The sequence below is a fragment of the Callospermophilus lateralis genome, chromosome 2 (assembly GCF_048772815.1).
Source record: "Callospermophilus lateralis isolate mCalLat2 chromosome 2, mCalLat2.hap1, whole genome shotgun sequence".
Classification (NCBI taxonomy): Eukaryota; Metazoa; Chordata; class Mammalia; order Rodentia; family Sciuridae; genus Callospermophilus; species Callospermophilus lateralis.
The window spans coordinates 34262224-34282453 of NC_135306.1; the positions used below are offsets into that span (position 1 = coordinate 34262224).

The 20230-nt window shown below is 52.8% G+C and overlaps 1 protein-coding gene across 1 annotated transcript in view; it reads left to right on the forward strand.

Moving 5' to 3' along the window:
• Shb (SH2 domain containing adaptor protein B) overlaps positions 1-18163 on the forward strand; it is a 131585-nt gene extending 113422 nt beyond the window's left edge. Inside the window, exon 6 of the mRNA XM_076845789.2 lies at positions 14532-18163. Within this exon, the coding sequence (XP_076701904.1) occupies positions 14532-14715 (184 nt within the window). The 3' untranslated portion in view covers positions 14716-18163. The remainder of the gene's footprint in view (positions 1-14531) is intronic.
• Positions 18164-20230: the final 2067 nt, after the last annotated feature.

A 20230-nucleotide genomic window follows, 5' to 3' on the forward strand; every position in this document is an offset into this window, starting at 1 on the left:
GAGCCAGAAGATCAGAGCCTGGATCCAGGCAGGGGGGTCAGCCAGTGGCTTCCCAGCTCTGAGCCTCTCAGCCCTAGGCCAGGGACACAATAGAATCCAAAGCTCTTGTAAAAGCTCTTGTAAACTCCAAGAGACTGCGCTCCCCGCTCCTCGGGTGTTGGGGGTGGGGAGGGTTGCAGAGTCTTTGTGCTGACCCCAGGAGAGGGTTTGCCATGTAGGGTTTTATTTTGCTTAGATCTGGGTAAATAACTCAAAAGCCCCAGAGAAATGTGGTTGACCCCCACCTAGAGGTGTTTGGTAGATTTTGAAGCGATCAGCTTCTTACAGTGAAAACCCAGTGTCACCCGCAGGGTTCAGTGATTCCCCAGACCTCCCAGCATTTAGCACCAAAAGGGGTCTTGGGTCAGATGCCTGACGAGGTCCTGGGGTGAGCTGCTGGCAGAACCCTCATGTCCCAGCTCCCACCCATCCCAGGATTATTGCCCTTCTGAGCTGCAGAGGCACCGTCTTCCTTTCTCCCATTCTCTCCATAAATGCTCTTGGTATTTGAGGCAGATTTATAAAATCAGATGTCAGATTTTACAGCCCTTGTCTTTGCTCCCATAGTTCAAATGCTAAAGCTGTAAAAATGGTGTTTTGCTCTGGGGGTGGGGGAGGTGGCACTCACAGGAGCCTGGCCCTCTGCTGGAGAGGACACCGCCTCACTCCCAGCTCTTAGTGCCCCAGCCTGCTCCTTTCCGGGCAGCTCCCCCAGTGAGCAGCCGCCAGCCTCCTTCCAGCCCCAGCCGTGGGTGGTTTTGCCACTTTTAATAATGCTTTTTCTTTTTCTTTTCCTTTTTCTTTTTTTTCCCCTTTTCTTTTTAAGATTACTTCACCCAAGAGGAATATCAGAAACAATTGGGTTTGGCAAAGCGCGCTTATTAGAAATGCTTTAAATAGAACTTCCTTTTTTTCCTCCCTGCTATTTTGCTTTTGAATATCCACTTGCTGCTGATGGCCCCCAGGCTTGGGGACCAGCCTCACACACTTAGCACAGACTTGCAGAGCAGGGTTACAAAGGAGCCGGCGCGGCTCTCACTACAGAGCGCCTGCTGTGCACGGGGCCTTCAGCTGGGCTGGACAAAGACACCAGCCTCTGAGCTCCCAGTTTAGACCAGGAAGTAGGTAAGCACCGAGCTGAGGAAGAAAGTAAGTCTGACCAGAGGCATCTTGGAGGGCTTTTGGGGGATGGTAGCATTTGAATAGGGCCTCAGAAGAGAAATAATATTGAAACAAGAAAACCAGGGTAGCTGGGCGTGGGAGCAGTTCAGGAGGCTGAGGCAGGAGGATCACCAGTTCAAAGCCAGCCTCTGCAACTTAGTGAGGCCCTGAGCAACTCAGTGAGACCCTCAAATAAAATATGAAAAGGGCTGGGAATGTGGCTCAGTGGTTTAGGGTCTCTGTGTTCGATCCCTGAAACAAACAAACAAAAAGAAAGAAAATAAAACTAGGATAATTGTTTATTGGTGAAGCAACAGCAAGGTTTAGGTACTTTTAGATTTGGGATTAGAGGGAAACCTCTGTGATATCCCCTCTCTCTGTGGCCCTACCTTTCTTTGTAAGGGTGGCTTTTTAAAAATGTCACCCATTTTAGTTTCCATGTTAAAACTGGGCTACATAAACTCAGGACTCTGCTTTCTGCCCTCTGATGGCTGAGACTGCTGACCTTGACCCTCAGAGTGATAGTCTGAAATGATCTGGCATCTGCTAGGGACCTTTTGTGGCCGAGAGTATCTTTAGAAGTCTTTTTATCTCCCCACCATCCGAGGGCCTGGCACATAGTAGGCACTCAGGAAATATTTGGAGATCATATTCCAGAGAAAAATACTTTCAGTTTTCAAAATGAGCCATGATTGTCATGAAGTCAGGTCACAGGCTCCAGCCAGCCTGTGACTGTGCATCACATACATATGCATGGAGGCGGGCTGAGCCGGGATGTGATTAACAGCTATCTGCGAGTGGTAAAATGAGCACCGGGGTTTGTCTTCTTTTTACTTATTTGTGTTTTCTAGATTTTCCACACTGAATCTTTTTTATAATAATTTCTCTTTCTTTTTTTTTTTTTTTTCTTCTTCTTGTTTGTTAAATGAGGCTGAGTAGGAAACTCCTTGGCTGTGGAGTCAGGAGACCCATTTATGGTCTCTACTCCCTCTTAAGGTCTTCTTTGTGACTGTGCTTTGTGTCTGTTCCTTGGGGGTACTTTAGTTGGGGGTGATCAGAAGACAGAGATGGCACAGAGCCGTGGTTAAGGGGGTGTACTGTGTGGAGCTGAATACCTGGTTCAAATCTGGATTCTGCCTCGAGCTAGCTTTTTGGCCTCCGTTTCTGCCTCTGTATGACGGGAGTAGTAACAGCCTCAGGATCATCATGAAGTATACATGAGATTGTGGTCTGGGAGGCGCCTTGAAACTCAGAAGTGCTGGTCAGTGATCTCCAGTTCCCCAGTGCATCCCCGCTCTGGGTCTCCACCAACCAGCGTGACCACTCCCGAGTTCAGATTTCCAGGCTCGAAAAGTACTTTTTTCCAGAATTGTTCCAGTCTTAACCAAAAGCATAGCCCAGGGAGAAATGTGGTGTTGACTCCTGTACTCTTGTGGGAGTCGTGCTTTTGAAAAAGCAATTCGTTCCAATAGTAAGTAACTTTGGGACTCAATTACTTGCAGCCATGCTGAAAAAACCTGTAATTAATGTGGTCAGACCCCAGCCAAATAATAAAATGAAAGCTTTGTTGTGTATCAAGGCAGAAATCAATTTCATTAGGGAGCAGAGAGCTGGAGATTTAATTTTGAGAGAATTCTCCACCCTGTGGAAAGAGGTTGTCAGGAAGCTGCCAGAGTGAATGTCCAACATGAGAAGATTTGCCCTCCAGAGCCCAGACTGCCGACGGGTGACAGTGACCTTTCAAAATTGCGTTTCTGAATCTTGTGAGCGTGGGCAAAGCCGATGGACTCTCTGCTTCTTAATGTTCTTGGACCCAGGCTCTTTTTTGGTTTTGGTCCGAAGGTGAGAGCTGTCTGCCCCTGAGGACTCTTGAGTGTTAATAGAATCCTGTCCTCGGGGATTAAGAGATGGGGAAGAGAGAGGTGAACTCAGAAGGGCAGGAGTGACCGTGGCCTGCAGAGACCAGCTCCTGGAGCTGGCCCTGCTGTCAGCACACTGCCATGTTTCCACTCAGCATGAGGAAGAGCTTGCCCATGGCAAGGCTGGTTGAGGTTGGAAGCGGGTATCTTCGTAGGGAGTGAGCTCCCTGCTGCTGAGGGTAAGCAACAAAAGTTGGGCCCTCGGCTGGGGCTGCAGCCCAGTGGTAGAGCACTTGCCTAGCACTTTTGAGGCACTAGGTTTGATCCTCAGCACCCCATAAAAATAAATAAATAAAAATAAAGAATTGCGTCCATTCTACAACTAAAAAAAAAAAAAAAAAATTAAAAAGTTGGACCCTGAAGGGCTGGGGAAATAGTTCAGTTGGTAGAGTGCTTGCCTTGCATGCATAAGGCCCTGGGTTCAATCCCCAGCACCAAAAAAAAAAAAAAAAAAAAAAAAAAACCTCCTACATGTGATGAATTTGCTCAAATGGTCTTAGAAATCTTTGGGGCTTGGGCTGGGCTCAGTGGCAGAGCACTTGCCTAGCATATGTGAGGCACTGGGTTCGATCCTCAGTACCACATATAAATACATAAATTAATTAAAGTCCATTGCCAACTTAAAAAATTAAAAACAAACAAACAAACAAAAAAAAAACCCAGTTGGACCCTGAGTGCTGTGGCTGTCAAAATGAGTTTCCCTCCCCAGATGCAGCCAGAGTGGTGGTTCTCAAACCTGAATGTGCTTCAGAACCTCCCAGGCAGCATGTTCAATGCAGATTCTGACTCCAGAGAGTCCCCGGGAACTGCAGTTGCCGAGTCTCTGGGCCCTGTGGACCTTCTGGGCCACATCCAAAGAAACTGCTTTTGAGAAACTTGCACTCTTCTTCCAGCCCGGAGCTCTCAACACCTGTAATGACCACGAGGTTTGCATTAATCCCCTGAATAGCTGTTCTCCTCCTGTGTGCCAAGCCTCAAAGGGGGAGGTGAGTGGGACCCTCATGGCCCTTGAGTTCCATCTCTTCATTGTATAGATGAGGAAACTGAGGCCTGGGAGCGTGGCAGTTTTCAGTGGACTATAAACTATTCCCCATTTCACAGATGAAGAAACTGAGGCTCAGATCCCCAAGGACAGTGGTTCTAGTGGGAATCACTGTCACTCATGATTTGCAAAAGACCAGGGTGTCTGGATGGTTTTGAAATTCCAGAGAGGAGAAAACCACCCTCAGGTTAGATGCAGGGGCCACTGAGTAGGTAGCTCTGTTTTAACTTGCAGCGTTTGCCTTGTTTTGTTTTGTTGTTTTGTTTTTGGTTCCAAGGATTCAGTTCAGTGGTGCTTAACCACTGAGCCACATCCTGAGCCTTTTTATTTTTTATTTTGAGACAGGGTCTCACTGAGTTGTTTAGGGTCCCATTAAGTTGCTGAGGCTGACTTTGAACTCGCAGTCCTCCTGCCTTAGCCTCCTGAGTCACTGGGATTACAGGCAGGTGCCACTGCACCCAACTTAATTTGCAGTTTTAAAAGACCTCTGCATTTGCTCAGGGTGATGCCAGCTCCTCTTCCTCCTCCTCCTTCCTCTTTCTCATTTTAGTAAAATTATATATAGGTGCTTTATGAACAGTAAATCCCCTTCATTGAGGTGCTGATGAATTCCTTGGGTTGCATAGCAGAGAAGCCCCTGTCAGGGCAGTGGTTGGCCTGAGAAAACTAGTGAGGCCAGCACCATGCCTGACAGTGGCCAGTGCTCGCAGGGATAAGCATCAAGGATGGAAATTAGGTGTGGGAGGATGCCGCTGCTCTTCTCCCCATCGCCTTGCCCCTCTCCTCATCACACTCTGTCATGGGCATGTGGGTAGTGCCAGAGGCTGTCCTACAGCTGATGGCACGGGGGCAGGCACACTGCAGAATGGGATTCATCGTCAACTATAAAATGAAGGCAGGGAACCAAATGGTCTCAGAGCCTGTGGTTGAAATCTTGTCTCCCTCAGAGTGTTAAATACAAAGCAGTGCACACAGTAGGCACTTAATAAAAGTCAGAGACTATCCTCCTGTTCTCTTTTCAGGTGGATCCTTTTGTGTGACAGTGTGCTTTAGAGAGTGTTGTGAAATCCCACCTGATGTTTGGGAAAGTTGATCTCAGGGCAGGAAGCACCCTGCCAGTGTCCCCCAGTGACAGAGCCAGCGCCAGAGCCTGGGCCTCCCGCTCCAGCCAGGTGGGCTGCAGCCAGGGGGCCTCCTGGCTGTCCGTGGCTTTGGCGTGACAGGACAGACAGACAGGGAGACACTGGTGCTTGGCTGGGCCAGCCTGGAACCAGCCAGACAAACCAGACGGGCAGCAGCTTGTGTGGCGGCTTCTGCCCTGGAGGCAGAAAGGAGGCCCACATCCAGACCCCGGGCCCTTGTCCCACATTGCATCAGTGCTTTCAGAAAGAGCTGCGCTCTTCATTTCCAAACCTAGGAAGGGCATCCCGAGCTCCAGTCTGCTGCCAGCCTCGGGGTCCCCATCATGCTGCCGAGGGGTGAGGCTGGCCAACCAGCCGACCAGGCCCCTGGGCCATCAGCGTGTTCTGGGAGCACCTCAGCACCTGGCAACATTTGCTTACCCACAGTCCAGTTCAGACCACAGGACAGGCAGGAGCAAAAGCTCCACTGCACAGATGAAGAAGGAAGCGAAGACAGGGTACAGCTCAGAAGGGCCAGGGCAGGCCTCAGACCCAGCTCTGGTGGCCCTAAGCCCTGGGTTGTGTTCGCTACCTGCCGCAGTCTCTGGCTGGGCACAAATCACGAGTCTCCACACAGCTTGTAGATTCAAACAGCAATTCTTTATTCCCGAACTCACACCGGCCGTCTACAAACACGCTCTGGGGGAATCCACGTTCTCTGCCCAAATCCAATCCGCCCAAATCCACTCCTGCCTAAATCCACTCCGCATGGGCTTCTGTCTCCCAAAATATACTGTCTGACCCTAAGAACTCAAGAGGAACTCAGCAGCAGGATACGCCCTATTCCAAAAGAGGAACACCCTAATCTCCTATTACTAAACCGCCCTATTCTAAAGGGGGAACACCCTAAACACGGATCCTGCCCTGGTCCTTGAGCAAGGTCACCTTTCAGAAGTCCTTCCACTAGACAGCATGGGAGTAAGCTGGCAAGGAATTTGTCATACCTACTTGGCTGATGGCTCCCAGCAGCTACCACCCCCAAGTATCCTCGCCCAAGTGCGCTAGCCCTCCTGGGTGGCTCCTAGGCCTCTAGCTCCCCTTGGCCTGTAAGCGCCATCATGCCCTTCCTAGGCAGCTAGCTGGTCCTGACCCCCAAAACTGCCTTTGCCCAACATCTGCATGACTCCTCTCCTGTGTGTCGTGGTGTGTTTAGTATCTTCCCTGATCTCTTACTAGATGCCAGTAAAACCCACATCCGCTTCAGATATTGCCAGATACCCCCAGGTTAAGGGGGCTTCACAATGGCCCCAGTTGAGAGCGTGGGCTATGAAGAGCTTGTCCTCCGTAGATAAGGACCACCCTTGGCCTGAATGGAGTCTGTCCATCCCATTGACACAGGCTTTAGGAAACCTGCTTTTGTCATGTTGCTGTCCCCAAGCCTGGAGGGCCACTGTGACCAGTGCTGGACATGAGGATTTTCCCACTTGTCTGGTGCTGGGGTGATCCCTGTCCACCCTGCCCTGGCTTGAGAACTTCAGCACTAGAGAAACACTTCCACCTTTTCCAGATGGGGACACTGAGACCCAGGGAGGAAGGGCTAGCCTAGCCCATGACATCAGGGGGACAGAGACTGACCAGGCCCTGGCTTCAGTTCAGTGCTTGGCCTCATTCAGGTGCCATCGCCAGCCCTACCTGCAGTTTCCCTGTGCATTTGGCCAAGTGTGAGGGCCAGTGGGAGCATTGACCAGGAGCACTGCAGCAGCCGTCCAGCTGACCCCACCAGACACCATTACCCTCCCACTGACTCACCGCCAGCAACAGGGTCACTTCCTCTGCTGTCATTAAAAAACCTCTCGTTCCCTGTTACCCGAGCTACTTGAGAGACTGAGGCAGGAGGATTGCAAGTTCATGGCCAGGCTGGGCAACTTGGGAGACCCTGTCTGAAAATAAAATTTAAAAGTGCTGGGGGTTTAACTCAGTGCCCCTGGGTTCAATATCCAATGTTATTAAAAACAAAAACTCTTATCTGACACTGTTGATTTTCTCCTAAGAAAACTGCCCATATGGATTCATTCTGACCCACTGCTGCTTTGTGCCTCTCCCTGTGGGCCTGAAGAAGTCCCCACCTGCTCTTCTGCCTGGAGATGGCTTTTGTCTTGATTTACCAAAGACCTTCACCCTGGGCCGCCAACTTAGAGCTTGGCAAGCACCCTGGCGGCCTGGGAAGGCTAATCGCTGCCGATGTGCTTACTGAAAACCTAATTATTTGATTGTAAATCAAGTTGTTTGGCTCGGTGGTGTTTACATTTAGACACAACAACTTGGTGTCTGTGTCCGTGTGGAGGGAGTGGCAGGACGCAGGTGTCGGCCACATGGTGTCATGAGCCCCTCCTCCCCACCACCTCCTTTGACTCCTAGGACATCTCAAGTGGAAGCGGCCTCCAGAGCCCACCTCTTGTGCACTTGGAGAGCCCAGTCACACAGCAAGGAGGACTCACGTCCTGGTCCCTGGCCCAGGAAGCCCTCGTGCCCTTGCACTGTGACTGGCAGTTGCTTCTCCCCGGCCCTTGGTCTTCTCACCTGAGCAGTAGAGGTCTTCCCTTTAAGGCCAGCCCTCCCAGCTTCTTTGTGAAGCCACAGGGTGGTCCAGCTGTGGAACTAGGGATCATTCAGGGTCTTCTTGGGCATGCCAGAGGCTGACCAGGCTCTGGGCGACACCATCTGCTGAATTCTGGGTGAGTCACAGGACCCCCCGAGGTGAACTGTTGCAGTGTTTGCTTTCAAATGCTGCCATGAAGTCAGGACTCTCAGGAGTTGGAAAGGAGTCAGAGGGCCCCAGATTGGCAGCCCCTCTTTATCTGCAGTGTAGTAGGAGAAAATGAAACACAGGAAGCCACCAGGTGGCCGCAGCTCTCTGTGGAAGTCAGTGGGCTTCAGTCTCCTGTCTGCCTTCTGGCTGTGTAACCCCAGGCAGGTGCCTCCCCCGGTTTCCCCTCGGAGGTCGCTGTCTCTTGGGGTTGCCGAGAGGAGGAACTGAAGACCCCAGCACCACAGCCACACAGTGGAGATGACAGGGGACACTGATCCTGGGGTCATCTGGCAGAGAATGCTGGTCCGCTGCAGTGGCTGCACGCTGCTCCCAGGTGTGGGGAGGAGGGTTTCTCTAGAGACACCTTCCCAGCACAAGGTCCCACCTCCTTGGAGGTCAAAGAGGAGGTGGTTAGAAGAGAGGTTCTGAGCGGGAAGCTGGCTGCTTCAGAGGGAACGTGGCCAACCAAGGGGCAGGGTTGAGGCAGGAGGTAGCTGTTTTGCAGGCCCCTAGGTAGCCCGGAGGGACCTTGCTGTGGTTATCCTCCAGCCTGTCCCCTTACCCAGTGCTCACAGCAAGCAGCATTAGGGCTGGCCGTGACTCCCCAGGAATTCTGCACAAACATCCCTGTCCCTCTCTGTGTGGACTGGAGCCAGTGTGGGCCTGTGGGGGGAGAGGGCCCTCTGGGCCAGTGGCGTGTCCGCTCCATCCTGAGCACAGAGCTTGTGCTCCCAGGGCTCTGTGCCCGAGCCCTCCTTGCTCTTCTCCTGGAAGGCAGGCAAGGGACCTGTGGCACCTCCCCTGAGAACCGTCTCATAACCAACTGTTGAGTGCATTCTAGATGACAAGGTCAGTCTCTCTCCTTCCACTGGTGTGGCCCCAGCAGTCTTTATAGCATGTACAGCTCAAATGTTTAAAATGGCCCAATAAGAAATGATGCAACTACTCAGAGCCCCAAAGTAGAGGGCCAGGCTGGGCCCACGTCCTCACCCCTTCAGGAAGACCTCCCTTAGGAAGGGGACGGGTCTCGTGTTCGCATTCCATTTATTTAGGCACTGGGCAGGGACACTGGCCAGCTCAGCTCCAGGAATGTCTTCTTGAATGACTGCAAGAAAAAAGGATCTCTTCCTGATGGCCCCCCTCAGGCAAAACTTCTCATGACTCAGGGGCATGTGGGTTTGTACCACCTCCCAGGATTGCCCTCGGGAAACTCCCCATCATCCTGCCTCTCACTGAGCTCATTCTACAGTCCTTGCCGGCTCATCTTGGAACCAGCACTGACCTGAAAAAGTCACCACTGTATCTGGCCTCTGGCCTTGCAGGCAGTAGGCAGCTCGGCCCTGGCTCACCCCTGCTCAGCCAGGCTGGACCCTACAGGGTTGGGGTGGAGTAGCCTCCAGGCCTTATACTAGGGCAGGATGCCCTGGTCAGACCTTGACTAGATCGCTGACAGATGGAGGATGGCCGGCCGGGACAGAGGAGTGCCTTGGCTGTGGGCCTGGCATTTGCTGTGTCCATGGGAATAAACCTCAGCCTCCTGGGAGGCGTCACCATGAACAGGCAGGATTCCTGACCATGAGGTCTCACAGAGCTGCAGGGAAGCCACTTGGCAAAAAGAGTCCAAGGGGCCACCTGGGACACCTGGGTCCACCTGGTTGGGTAACAGAGCCAGGGAAGAAGAGGCCGAGGCTTCGGATTCCAACAGACTTAGGTTCAGTCCTGGCCCCATCCTGCCCCAAGAGACAAGGCCCATGAGCTTCATGAGCCTCAGTTTCCCCACCTGTAAATGTAATAGTCGTGCTGACTTAGCACTGCTGTGCTGCTTAAAGGAACAGTGGGTGACAACAGCACAGCTCAGTGCCTGGTGCCCAGCTGGGGCTCAAGAAGTGCAGGGTATCCTTAAATCTGTATTGGCCATGGGGAGCTATGGATGGTTTTGAGCTGAGGGACAATATTATGGAGGTATCTGATTCCCCCGCCCCGCAAAAAAAAAGCAGCTCCCAACTACCTTTCAGACCAAGGTGAACCAGATATCCCTTGGGTACAGATTCCTATAACCAGGCCCTGCATCATAGTCCCAAAGGGCAATTTCCTCCCCCACCCCCACCCCCGCCCCCCTCATAAATATTATATGCAAGTGTTTTTAAGTCATTTCATCATGAAAAGAAGCAACTTAACATAACTATTACCCAGGATTCTTCATGAAATATGCATCAAGCAATTAGGTCTAAAAGCAAGAGGTGAGGCCTCGCACCCTGCTTGGAGGCGGTGGCAGCTGTGGGCTGAGTGGTGTTTTATTAAAGCTCGTGATTAGGAGGCGAGGCGGGGCCTGTGATTAGCACCGCTCACCAGGCCCTGTCTGCTCGTCCTGGTGACAAGGAGATGCTTTTTGTGATGATGATGAGCTATCTGAGCACATGACAGCCCCAGCACCCCCACCTCTGTGACCTTACAAGACTCATTAGACAGGTCACCCACCAGAGACACCCCTAATTGTGACTTTGCTCTCGCAAGATGTCCTATCAAAGAGATGGGACTGATGCAGGCAGCAGGAACACGGCAGGAGCCTGTCAGAGCTCCGTGGGGACAGTGCCTCCCGGAATGACAGTGGTGCCCCATGCTCAAGAGCTTCTTGGGAGCCACTGCCTTAAAGACAAGCATCCCAGAGCCCATCCCACCTGGGCCTGGAAACCAGGACCTGGGTTCTGGCTGCATCTGCTGTCCCCCTTGCTGGGTGCCCTGGGCTGGGTAGTGTGCCTCTTGGCTGTTTCCTCTAAGGTACCAAGGGAGTGAGAGATATGTACCCCCCAGGCTGCTTCTAATTCCATAAATGTTCTGTTCAAAGCCACCATGGCTGTGTACACCCCATCCCTGAGACACCCCTTTTTTCTCCACGGAAATTCTGATCTTTAGGTTGGCATCCTTCTCTTTTGTGTTGGAAGTTACTAAAACCATCACTGAGGTACCAAGGAGCCGTGGTGCACGCCTGTAATCCCAGCAGCTCAGGAGGCTGAGGCAGAAGGATCACAAGTTCAAAGCCAGCCTCAGCAACTTAGCAAGGCCCTAAGCAATTCAGTGAGACTCTGTCTCTAAATAAATATCAAAAAAATGCTGGGGATATGGCTTAGTGATTAAGTGCCCCTGGGTTTAATCTCCCCAGTACCAAAAAAAAAAAAAAAAAAACTATCACTGACAGTCACTTTTCAATCTTCAGCTATTGTTAGGTGGCCTCTCACTCACAGAGACCTTGTGACTAGTCGAGATAAATTATGGGAACACAACAGCTATTCAGTGTGTGTGGACAAGGTGTCATCTGACCATAGCAGATCCTCCTGGAACCCCAAAACCCCTGGGGGTGTTAATGGCTGGGGTCTTCACCATTCAGGACACGCATTCCAACCCTGAGACATCCCCTGTGTACAGGCCACACGTCCTGTCTTTCATTCCCAGCCCTTTCACTGCCTCTGAGCTGCTGTCAGCCTATAGGCATTGTGGATGCTGAGGTTCAGAGTCAGGGATACACTTGGTCAGGGTCTGTTGCCTCTGCCTGACCCTGCCTGGCCTCACATCGAGCATCAAGGGTAGGCAGGACACTCTTCTGGCTCTGGAGGTGCTGAGGTCAAGAGTATCTGCTATGATTGCTGTGTAAGCATGGGCCAGTGACCTTCCCTGTCTGTGCCGTAGTACTCAGGGACACAAGGCCTTTTTAAGAGGAAGTAAGTGGGAACCACTTGCCCCAAGGCAGTGATCCAAGGTGATGCCCTGGAGAGCAGGACTGAGGCCCAATAGCAGCAGAGGGACAGAGACTGTCTTCAGAGGCCTTCCTACAGGAAGCCCTATGGACCAGGCAGCTGATGAGGTTTACACAGGAACCCAGGGCTGGAAGGTGGGCCTCAGAGCCAAACATGGATGCAGCTGGGGCAGGGACTGAGCCCAGCAAGGCACAAGGCAGCCTGGGGGCCAGAGAAGCACAAGTCCAGTGCTTGAGCCCAGGAGAGTCAGGGTGGGGACCTTCCACTCTGCCTGGGATATCAGGCCAGAGACTGGGGGCTCTTAGGGCCTGAACTCTGGTCCCAGGTCTGCCTGTCAGAGCTTCATGACCAGCTTGGCTTAGAGTGACAGGCTGGTGGGTGCTTAAATGGGTGAAATAGCCGTGGGTTGTCAGAGGAACAAACAGGTCCCGTAGGTGGGAAGGACTCAGGGAGCATCTGGGCCCGCTGTCCGTCGGCAGTGGAGGAGAGATGACAGTGTGTAATTTCTGCCACCCGAGGGATTATTCCAAGCTGGTGCCCTGGACAAGAGGAGCATCAACTCCCACCTGTGGCACCAACAGAACTGCTGCTACTGTCACCGCCCACTGGACAGTGTAAGACAAACCAGGGGGAATGTCACATTCGCTCATTTAGGAAGTAAAACAGGCTACAAATGCACATGGACAGAGCTGTGCCAACGTGGCTGCCCCAGCCACTGTGATCCTCTGTCTTGTCCTCTGCTCTTCTCCCCCAGCCATAGAGCTGAGAGGGTCCCAACCCCATGGCTTGCCTCCCCGGAACATGACCCCACTGTGCGCCTGCCTAAGGGAATGACATACTAAGGACACTCCCCCCCTCCCGCCCAGGGTCCCACCTCCAGCCCAGCTGAGCACCAGGCGGAGCTCTCCAGGCTCCCTGTTCTGCCCCATGGTTGCAACACACCACCAAAGTGCTCCCAGTCCTTCCCAAGCCGGCACAGATGGATTTGCAGTCCCTCCAGGGTGCTGTGTGGAAGAGTCCTTGCTCATGGGGGGCTTTGCATTTTCCATTTAACACGCTCACTGTTGCCTTTCTAAGGGGCTCAGCAAGTGCGCCTCCTGCTCCTCAGACACATGGAGGCGATTCTCTGGTGAAGTGACCCTTCACGGAGGAGCGGAACTTGCCACAGGCTCTGTAATTAGAACATTGCCAGCCTTAAAAAAATCTTGATTTAAATTTTAGTTCTTTGCAGGAATTATTCTCTCTTGAAAACGTAATTGCTCTCCAAACGATTTCCTTTAAGCCGAGGGTGACATCTCTAAATGCATTATTATGAGCAGACGTATTGCTCAGTGCCCACACTTCATTAAGCATTTGTTCTGCCCATTTGAAAATGATGTTATGAGGGGGCGCTTGGGCCCAGTCCTGAGTGAAGGAGATGTGTCTTCTGCGTCCACTGGGGCTGTCAGCCTTGCTGGGTATGGCTGTGGGCCCCTGGAAGCCAGGCCCCTCTGGCTGTTCACAAGTTAACCAGTGGAGGTGGTTGCAGGAAGTTGGGAAGCCCCTGCTTTCCAACAAAGGGATAAATACTTGGTAAACTGGGCCTTGCTTTGGAAACTCCAGCCTCTGCAAGTATGAAGCAGAGACATCATCCTGTCATAAAAGGCCAGCCTTGGCTGAGTGGGTAGGGAAAGGATGGCCTGTGTAAAGGCAGGCTGATGGAGACCTGGGTGAGCCAGTGTGGTGGGAGCCCAGGGCCTGAGATGGGAGAGGTCTGATGGTGCCATGCAGTGCCAGTGGTTGGACAGTGGCCTTGGCCATCTGTGAGCTGCGCCCACCCAGCATGCTGATGCAAGGCAGGCTGCATGGGCCTGGGGGCACACAGGTTCAGCTCCCAGGTCTGGTGTGGTGGGCACAGAGACCTAGCCCTGCTCCTCTGTGGTGCTCTCAGGAAATTGGGGAAGTTTGGGAAGGCAAGTGCCTATGGCCATGGGAGTATCCTCAGTAAGGAGTCCTGCTGCCTCAGGGAGCCTGGAAGACTGCTCAGAGCGCTGCAGAAACAGGCTGGCCCTTGAGGAGACAGGGGAGTGCCTGCCCAGGGATACAGCTAGTCACGTGGCTAACTAGACCCAAGGGAGGCTGGGAAATGTAGTCCCTGGGTAGGCGACCCTTTCTCAGTGACAGTTCCTCGCTACTAAGAGAGGAAGACACCTGCCCTTGCCACCCCTTTTCTTCATGTGACAACCAGGTATGGACCCCTGTCCTGCCTACTTGTCATGACACAGGGGACACACGCATACTTTGCACCTGCCACGCAAGGCTCCAGCTGGTATTATATCAGTAACAGCCCGAGGGGCTCGTTTTTACTCCCAGAGTTCTCAGGGTGGAAAGACCCTCCAGCCTCTGGTTGCTACTGGTTCCTGGTTGGACACTGGAACTGGGGGTGCTCTTGGGTTCAGCGGCATTTCAGCCAGTCCCTGGCTTCATTCCTGGCTTGGAAAGTGACAGCTCACAGCTGCTCTGTGGCTGGAATTCCTCTATCCCAGGCAGCTGGGGAGTCCTTGTGCCTTAGCAGGTATCTGATCCCAGCCCCAAAGCCAGGGGATAGTTCTTGGGAAATTAGAAGAAATGAGGGGCACCGTGACAGATGCTCCCTTGCTCAGCCCCAGCAACCTGCAGATCCTACTAACCTCTGTGTTTTGTTCACAGGAGCAACCAGGGCTTCATGCACATGAAACTGGCCAAAACCAAAGAGAAATACATTCTGGGTCAGAACAGTCCACCCTTCGACAGTGTCCCAGAAGTCATCCACTACTACACCACCAGAAAGCTGCCCATCAAAGGGGCTGAGCACTTGTCCCTCCTCTACCCCGTGGCTGTAAGGACCCTGTGAGCGGACCAGTTCCTCCCTGCTCTGTGACAGAGCCCGAGACTTGGAGGAGCCAGCAGGGCACCAGCCCCGACCAGCTGGCCGTGTTGCCAGCCTGTCCACTTTGTCGTGTATGGTACTAGCACACCACTGCATGTCTTAGGATGCTGTTGCCACTTAGGGGGGTCAGGGACTGGAGAATGCCTGGATGAAGGGAGAGGGGTGGTGGCCACACTACCCCAGTCCCCACGCCCACCCCACTCCTTGAGTTCTGTGAATTAAAATATTTGCAATCCAAAGAGATGCCTTGCAGGGTGAACAAAGGCACAGCAGCTCTGGGGGGCGGGGCGCAGGCTGGGTGCTCCTGGGCTGCATCTCTTTGTTCTCCAGCTGTCGAGAACTCACACCTGTGTGTGGGCAAAGTTTTCCCACTGGTGCTGGGAGCTGACTGTTGGCTCCTGGAGCGCAGGTGGCCTGGGGGCCACTCCCTCTGGCGTGTGCGTATCTCTGAGTGTGCACAGAAGCACATATGTGAGAGACCATGGCCACACACACACACACACACACACACAGTAAGCCCCATCTACCTTTAGTCACAGTGTAATCATTAGATCTCTAAGGAATCATTGTGCCGTCAAAAAGAAGATGCAATTATTTATGAATAGGGTGTGTAAATAAAATAGTCATTTAATATATATTCTTATCCCTTTTTTATAAACCACCATGGGGCTCCCAGAGGCAGTGATTGTGAGTTTCCTGCCCTGAGCAAGCTGTGTCTCCTGGGCTTGCTGGTTGGTGTGACAGGCCTTGGGTGGGGCGAGGGCAGAGACTCCAGGCAGGCAGCTGACCGGGCAGAGGCACATAGGGGAAGCAGTGTGGCCAGAGGACAGTCACCTGCAGGAAGGTGTAGCTGGGCCCTGTGTTGGGGCTTCAGCAATATAATCAGGCTGACCAAGCAACCAGGCTCCCATCTGCCAGTGATGACCATTTCTAGCTGCGTCCTCAGTTGCCCAGCACCCAGCAGTCTAAAAAGGACTCTTCCCATTATCCAATCAGTGTCACCCTGTGGAGAAAAGGGAGGCTCAGAGAGGGAAAGTCATTTGTTCAAGGTCACATGGTTTATAAGCAGTGGAGCAGACTCCAGGGCCACTGCTCTATCAATCATTGGTTCTGCGTGACCTCACTGTCACCCTGCTCTGGTGGTGGAGGTGGGGACATGATACTGGTATCCACACTGCGTCCACACAAATAAAACCACCTGCACAGACACAGACGGCATCCTGTCTCTGTCTTCTCCACCACTCAGTAGGGTGACAGGTGTGGCTGCCACCTGCTGAATGAGGTGCAAGAGATTCAGCCAGGGTTCTGCAGCCTGCTGCAAGTACAGGTGCTCCCCGTACCCTGCGGATCTGAATGGACTGGAAATATGGTGGCCCACTGTGACGGTGATCTCCAGCACACAGGGGAAGAGTAGGAGGGGCTGAGCCTAGACATCACCAGCAGGTCTAGACTTAGTCTTTCCGAGGTGGCTCAAGCCCCAGGGCTTTAGAGACGGTTTAGGCTGCTTCTCAGATGTGGAGGCAGAGACCCAGAGGAGCAGGACTTGCCAAGGCCGCCTGTCAGGCTGGGGCAGATCAAGACTAAAAACTACATTTGGGCAGCTGCCCTGGATTTCAGCAACTTCTGGCCAAAGCTATTTCCTTGGCCCGCCTTCCCTAACACCCAGTCCGCCTCTGGGGTCATTCTCCGGTCCCTGTATGTCGGTCCAAGGGCTCCAGCCCCTCAAGATGACCGAGTTGGCTGCAACCTGGGTTTAGTCTCCAGGGAAACCAACTCTGACCCTTGCCTGTTTTGCATTTTCCAAAATGTCCTTCAGGGCACTGGGGGAGCAGGAGTGACCAAGGCCTCTGGTGGGGGTGAAAGAGGAAAATGAGCCAGGAACTGGCACTTGTCCAAACAGGTGCCACTGGAGTCTGACTCCCAGAACACCTGGTGGAGGCCGAGGATGTGGGGAGGCGACCCCGTGGGCCAGCAGGAGGGAAAGGCTTTCATTGTCAACAGCCCTCCCAGAGCCCATCTGCCAGAGAACTTCTCAGAAAGGCTCTGCCTGTGGGCCAGGGGAAGCTGCCTCTCCCTCTCTCTTGCCTTTGCTTCTTTAAGGAATTCCCAGGACCCTCCCTCCCAAGCCCCCTGCCTTCCTCTTCCAGAAATTTCCCCAGAGGCCCAATCTCCTGCTCCCCTTAGGGACCAGGGCCAGCAGAGGAGCCAGCACACAGGACAGGAGCCGCTAAAAGGAATTTTTTTCCTTATTTTATGAACCTCTCCCTCTTCTTCCTCTAATTGTGGCCGCTTCCTCCGTCAGCGTGTATTCATGTTTTCTTGGACATCTAACAATTGAAACAGCTTTTCCCTTTCAGAAACACTCGCACTCAGGTTACTGGCGTTGGTTTGGGTTTTGTTTTGGCTTTTTTTTTTTTTTTTTTTTATCTGCTGCCAATTAATGGAAAGGGGGGGAAAATGAGCTGGATTTCTTTGAGTAAAAAGAAAAGCTCCCGGCCACACCGTATCTCCCCGTCAGCATCTTGTCTCAGAACGCAACCTCCAGCCACCAACAGGCCGTTGTTTTCTTTCTTTGCCTCCTTTGCTGACTTCATTGTTGACCACAATGCCCTGGGCACTTTGGCAGCTCTGTCCTTGAGCGCTGAGGAGTCAAGGACCCTTCTGGCAGCCCAGCAGAACAAGATGGCATCCACAGAAAGAAAGGAGGCTTTGTCGGGGAGAGGCCCACCTGCCTGTCAGCCCTGAGCCTTTCAGTGGGGGGTCCCCTGGAGAGACTCCTAGAGCAGCCCTGCACAGGCAAGTGGTGCAAGGCTGAGTCTTCAGGCAGGCTGGGCCTCTCCCTGCAGGGCCACCCTGGGCTGGTGGCAGGAGCCATTCCGGTGGAGCTTCCCCCAAGGGCCTCGTGTCAGCAGGTGAAGCCCTCTCAGGGGCTCTGCTTCCGTGGTCACAGGATCGAGACTGAACACCAAGTCCAGCAGCTCTCAGAGACACTCAGAAGTCGCTGATGTCACTTGGCAACAACAGGTGGCCAGGCCTGTCCTGTGCTCCCGCGGGCCATGGGGACAGTACATGCAGAAAGCCTGCTCACGGAGCCAACTGGTTTTGGGGTTGGCCCGTGGACCTTCCTCCCGAAGGGCCCTGCCTGAATCAGATGACTGTCCAGCAGACCACCCCGTCTCTTCACACTTCTGGAACCAGTGACCTGCAAAGACCAAATCTTGAAGGCACCCTTGGGGCACAGGTGGCCCTGGCCTCTCCGTCATCCTCCTTGGAGCTGTTTGTATCACTGCCTCCTTCTAACCATTCATGGCTGAAAATGTGTCCTGTAAAGTTCCAATTCTAGGTGATACACTGTATAATGATGTATATTTAACGTGAAGTTTTTAATATACAAATGTCTTGTTTAAGTGTCCCTCCTTGTTCACTCATGCCTCGTTTCTTTAAAACCCAACCCGTGCCCCAGGAATCTCGGCAGATGGCCTTCTGCTTGCAAAGGCTGAGCTTCTGCCGCCGTCCCCTGAAGGTAGATCCTTCCAAGAAAGAAGGAAGCTTCCTGTTTCCTAATGGTGGGAAGACAGATCCCTAATGAGCTTGTTAAATGGAAACTAATTAATTTGTTCAGCAGACATTTCACTGAGTGCCTCCTGGTCCTCAGGTCTGACAGATACAGACAGGGGTGAATAGACCCAGCCCCTGGCCTCGAGAAGTTTCCAATGTAGAAAAACAAAATTCTACATGATACAGTAGAGGTGGCCCCAGGTATGCAAGAGCCCAGACGGGGAGGAATTGAATCCACCACCACCAGGCACCAGGTCAAGCTGGGCCTTGGAGGGTGTTGCAGGCCCAGGAGTAGGCATCGGGATCCTTGGGAAGCTGAGGGGCCCAGGGGGCTCACCTGCCTTGACAGGAGATGGCAGGGCTCCTGAGGCTCCCAGGGCTTCTTCCTTTGGAGGCAAATCAGGGCAAGGGAACAGGGAACAGGTGTTCACCTCCCCCAACCTGGAACTCATTCTTTTTTTTTTTTTTTAAATCTGGAGGATTTGACATTGCCTACATTTTTTTTAATAGAGAGAGATTTTTTTTTTAATATATTTTTTTTTAGTTCTCAGCGGACACAACATCTTTGTTTGTATGTGGTGCTGAGGATCGAACCCAGGCCGCACGCATGCCAGGCGAGCGCGCTACCGCTTGAGCCACATCCCCAGCCCCTGGAAGTCATTCTTGGTCTCCCTGAAGGTTCAGGAGATGCTGGCCTCCTTTTCTAGAAGAGGCAAACAAATCCTTAAGGAGAGGAGGGCGGGGCACAACTTCTGGCACAGTCTCCCATTGTCTGCCCATGCCCTTGGTGACATCATCTGTGCAGACTCCGTCCACCTGAGGCAGGGAAGGCCCTTCCTCTGTCAGGACCGGGTGGACACACCCTGTCCCAGAGCTTGCACTGGAGCGACCTCTAACCCTCTCCTCCCCACAGGCAACTCCCAAGAGTGGCCTGGACTCCAGGTGATGCCCCTGGGCTCCTCAGGCTTGGGTCTCCTCCCTTCTCACTCCCAACGACACAGGACCACCAACACCTCCATCCCCCAGCTACCAACCCCACCCCCACCCCCATACACATACAGGATGTCCAAAAATGTCTCTGGGCTCAGCCAGAACCCAAGAGCAAGGGCAATGTCAGTTTCTGCCACCCAGGAATTTCCTGAAAGGATGCAGAAAAGGGCACCTCTAACCTACTTTGGGTGCGGCGGGGGGGTTATATCTGTTCAAGTTCAGTCCAAACACTGGGCATGAAAGAGATGGCAGGGCTGGTAAGCAAGAAACAGCAGGCCAGACACAGGAAACACCTTCTTCAACAGAGTCTGCAAGCAGTGATGGACCCAGCAGGTCCAGAGAGGGACAGGGGCCATACAGCAAGTCCAGCTCCACATGCTTCAGGGTGCTGGAGGGTGGCCAGCGCAGCTCTGGGAAGACTGAGGTGGGGCTCATCTTAGAGTTATGAGCCAAGTTTTCCCTCACCTTTTTCTCCCCTTCTGAGTGGGAACATCTCAGGGAGGCAGTGGCTGGTGTCATCTCTGGTTCTGGGAAACAATTTCCAAAGGAGCCCCAGTCTGAGCATACATCACCCATCAGAATGACTCCAGTGCCCTCGTGTGGTTCTCCTCGGCATTGCAGCCAGACCCAAGGAGAGAAAAACAGCCTCCAAGTCACAGGGCCTGTTCCAGATGGAGAAACAGGACATCCTAGACGAGGGAATGGCACTGAGAGGCGCTCGCTCTTTGACCCCCCAGTCCAGGGCTCTTCCCTGTGTGTCCTACAATTCATGCCAGCAGAGGAAGAAGGTCAGGCTAAATCAGGACAGCTCAGTACAGAACAATTTTACACAATTTTTTAAAGTTACTGACTTTGTGATTAAAAAAAATTAATATGTACTTGCTGAATTTGTAAATTTCAGGAAAATCTGCATTTCAGAAAAATATAAAGA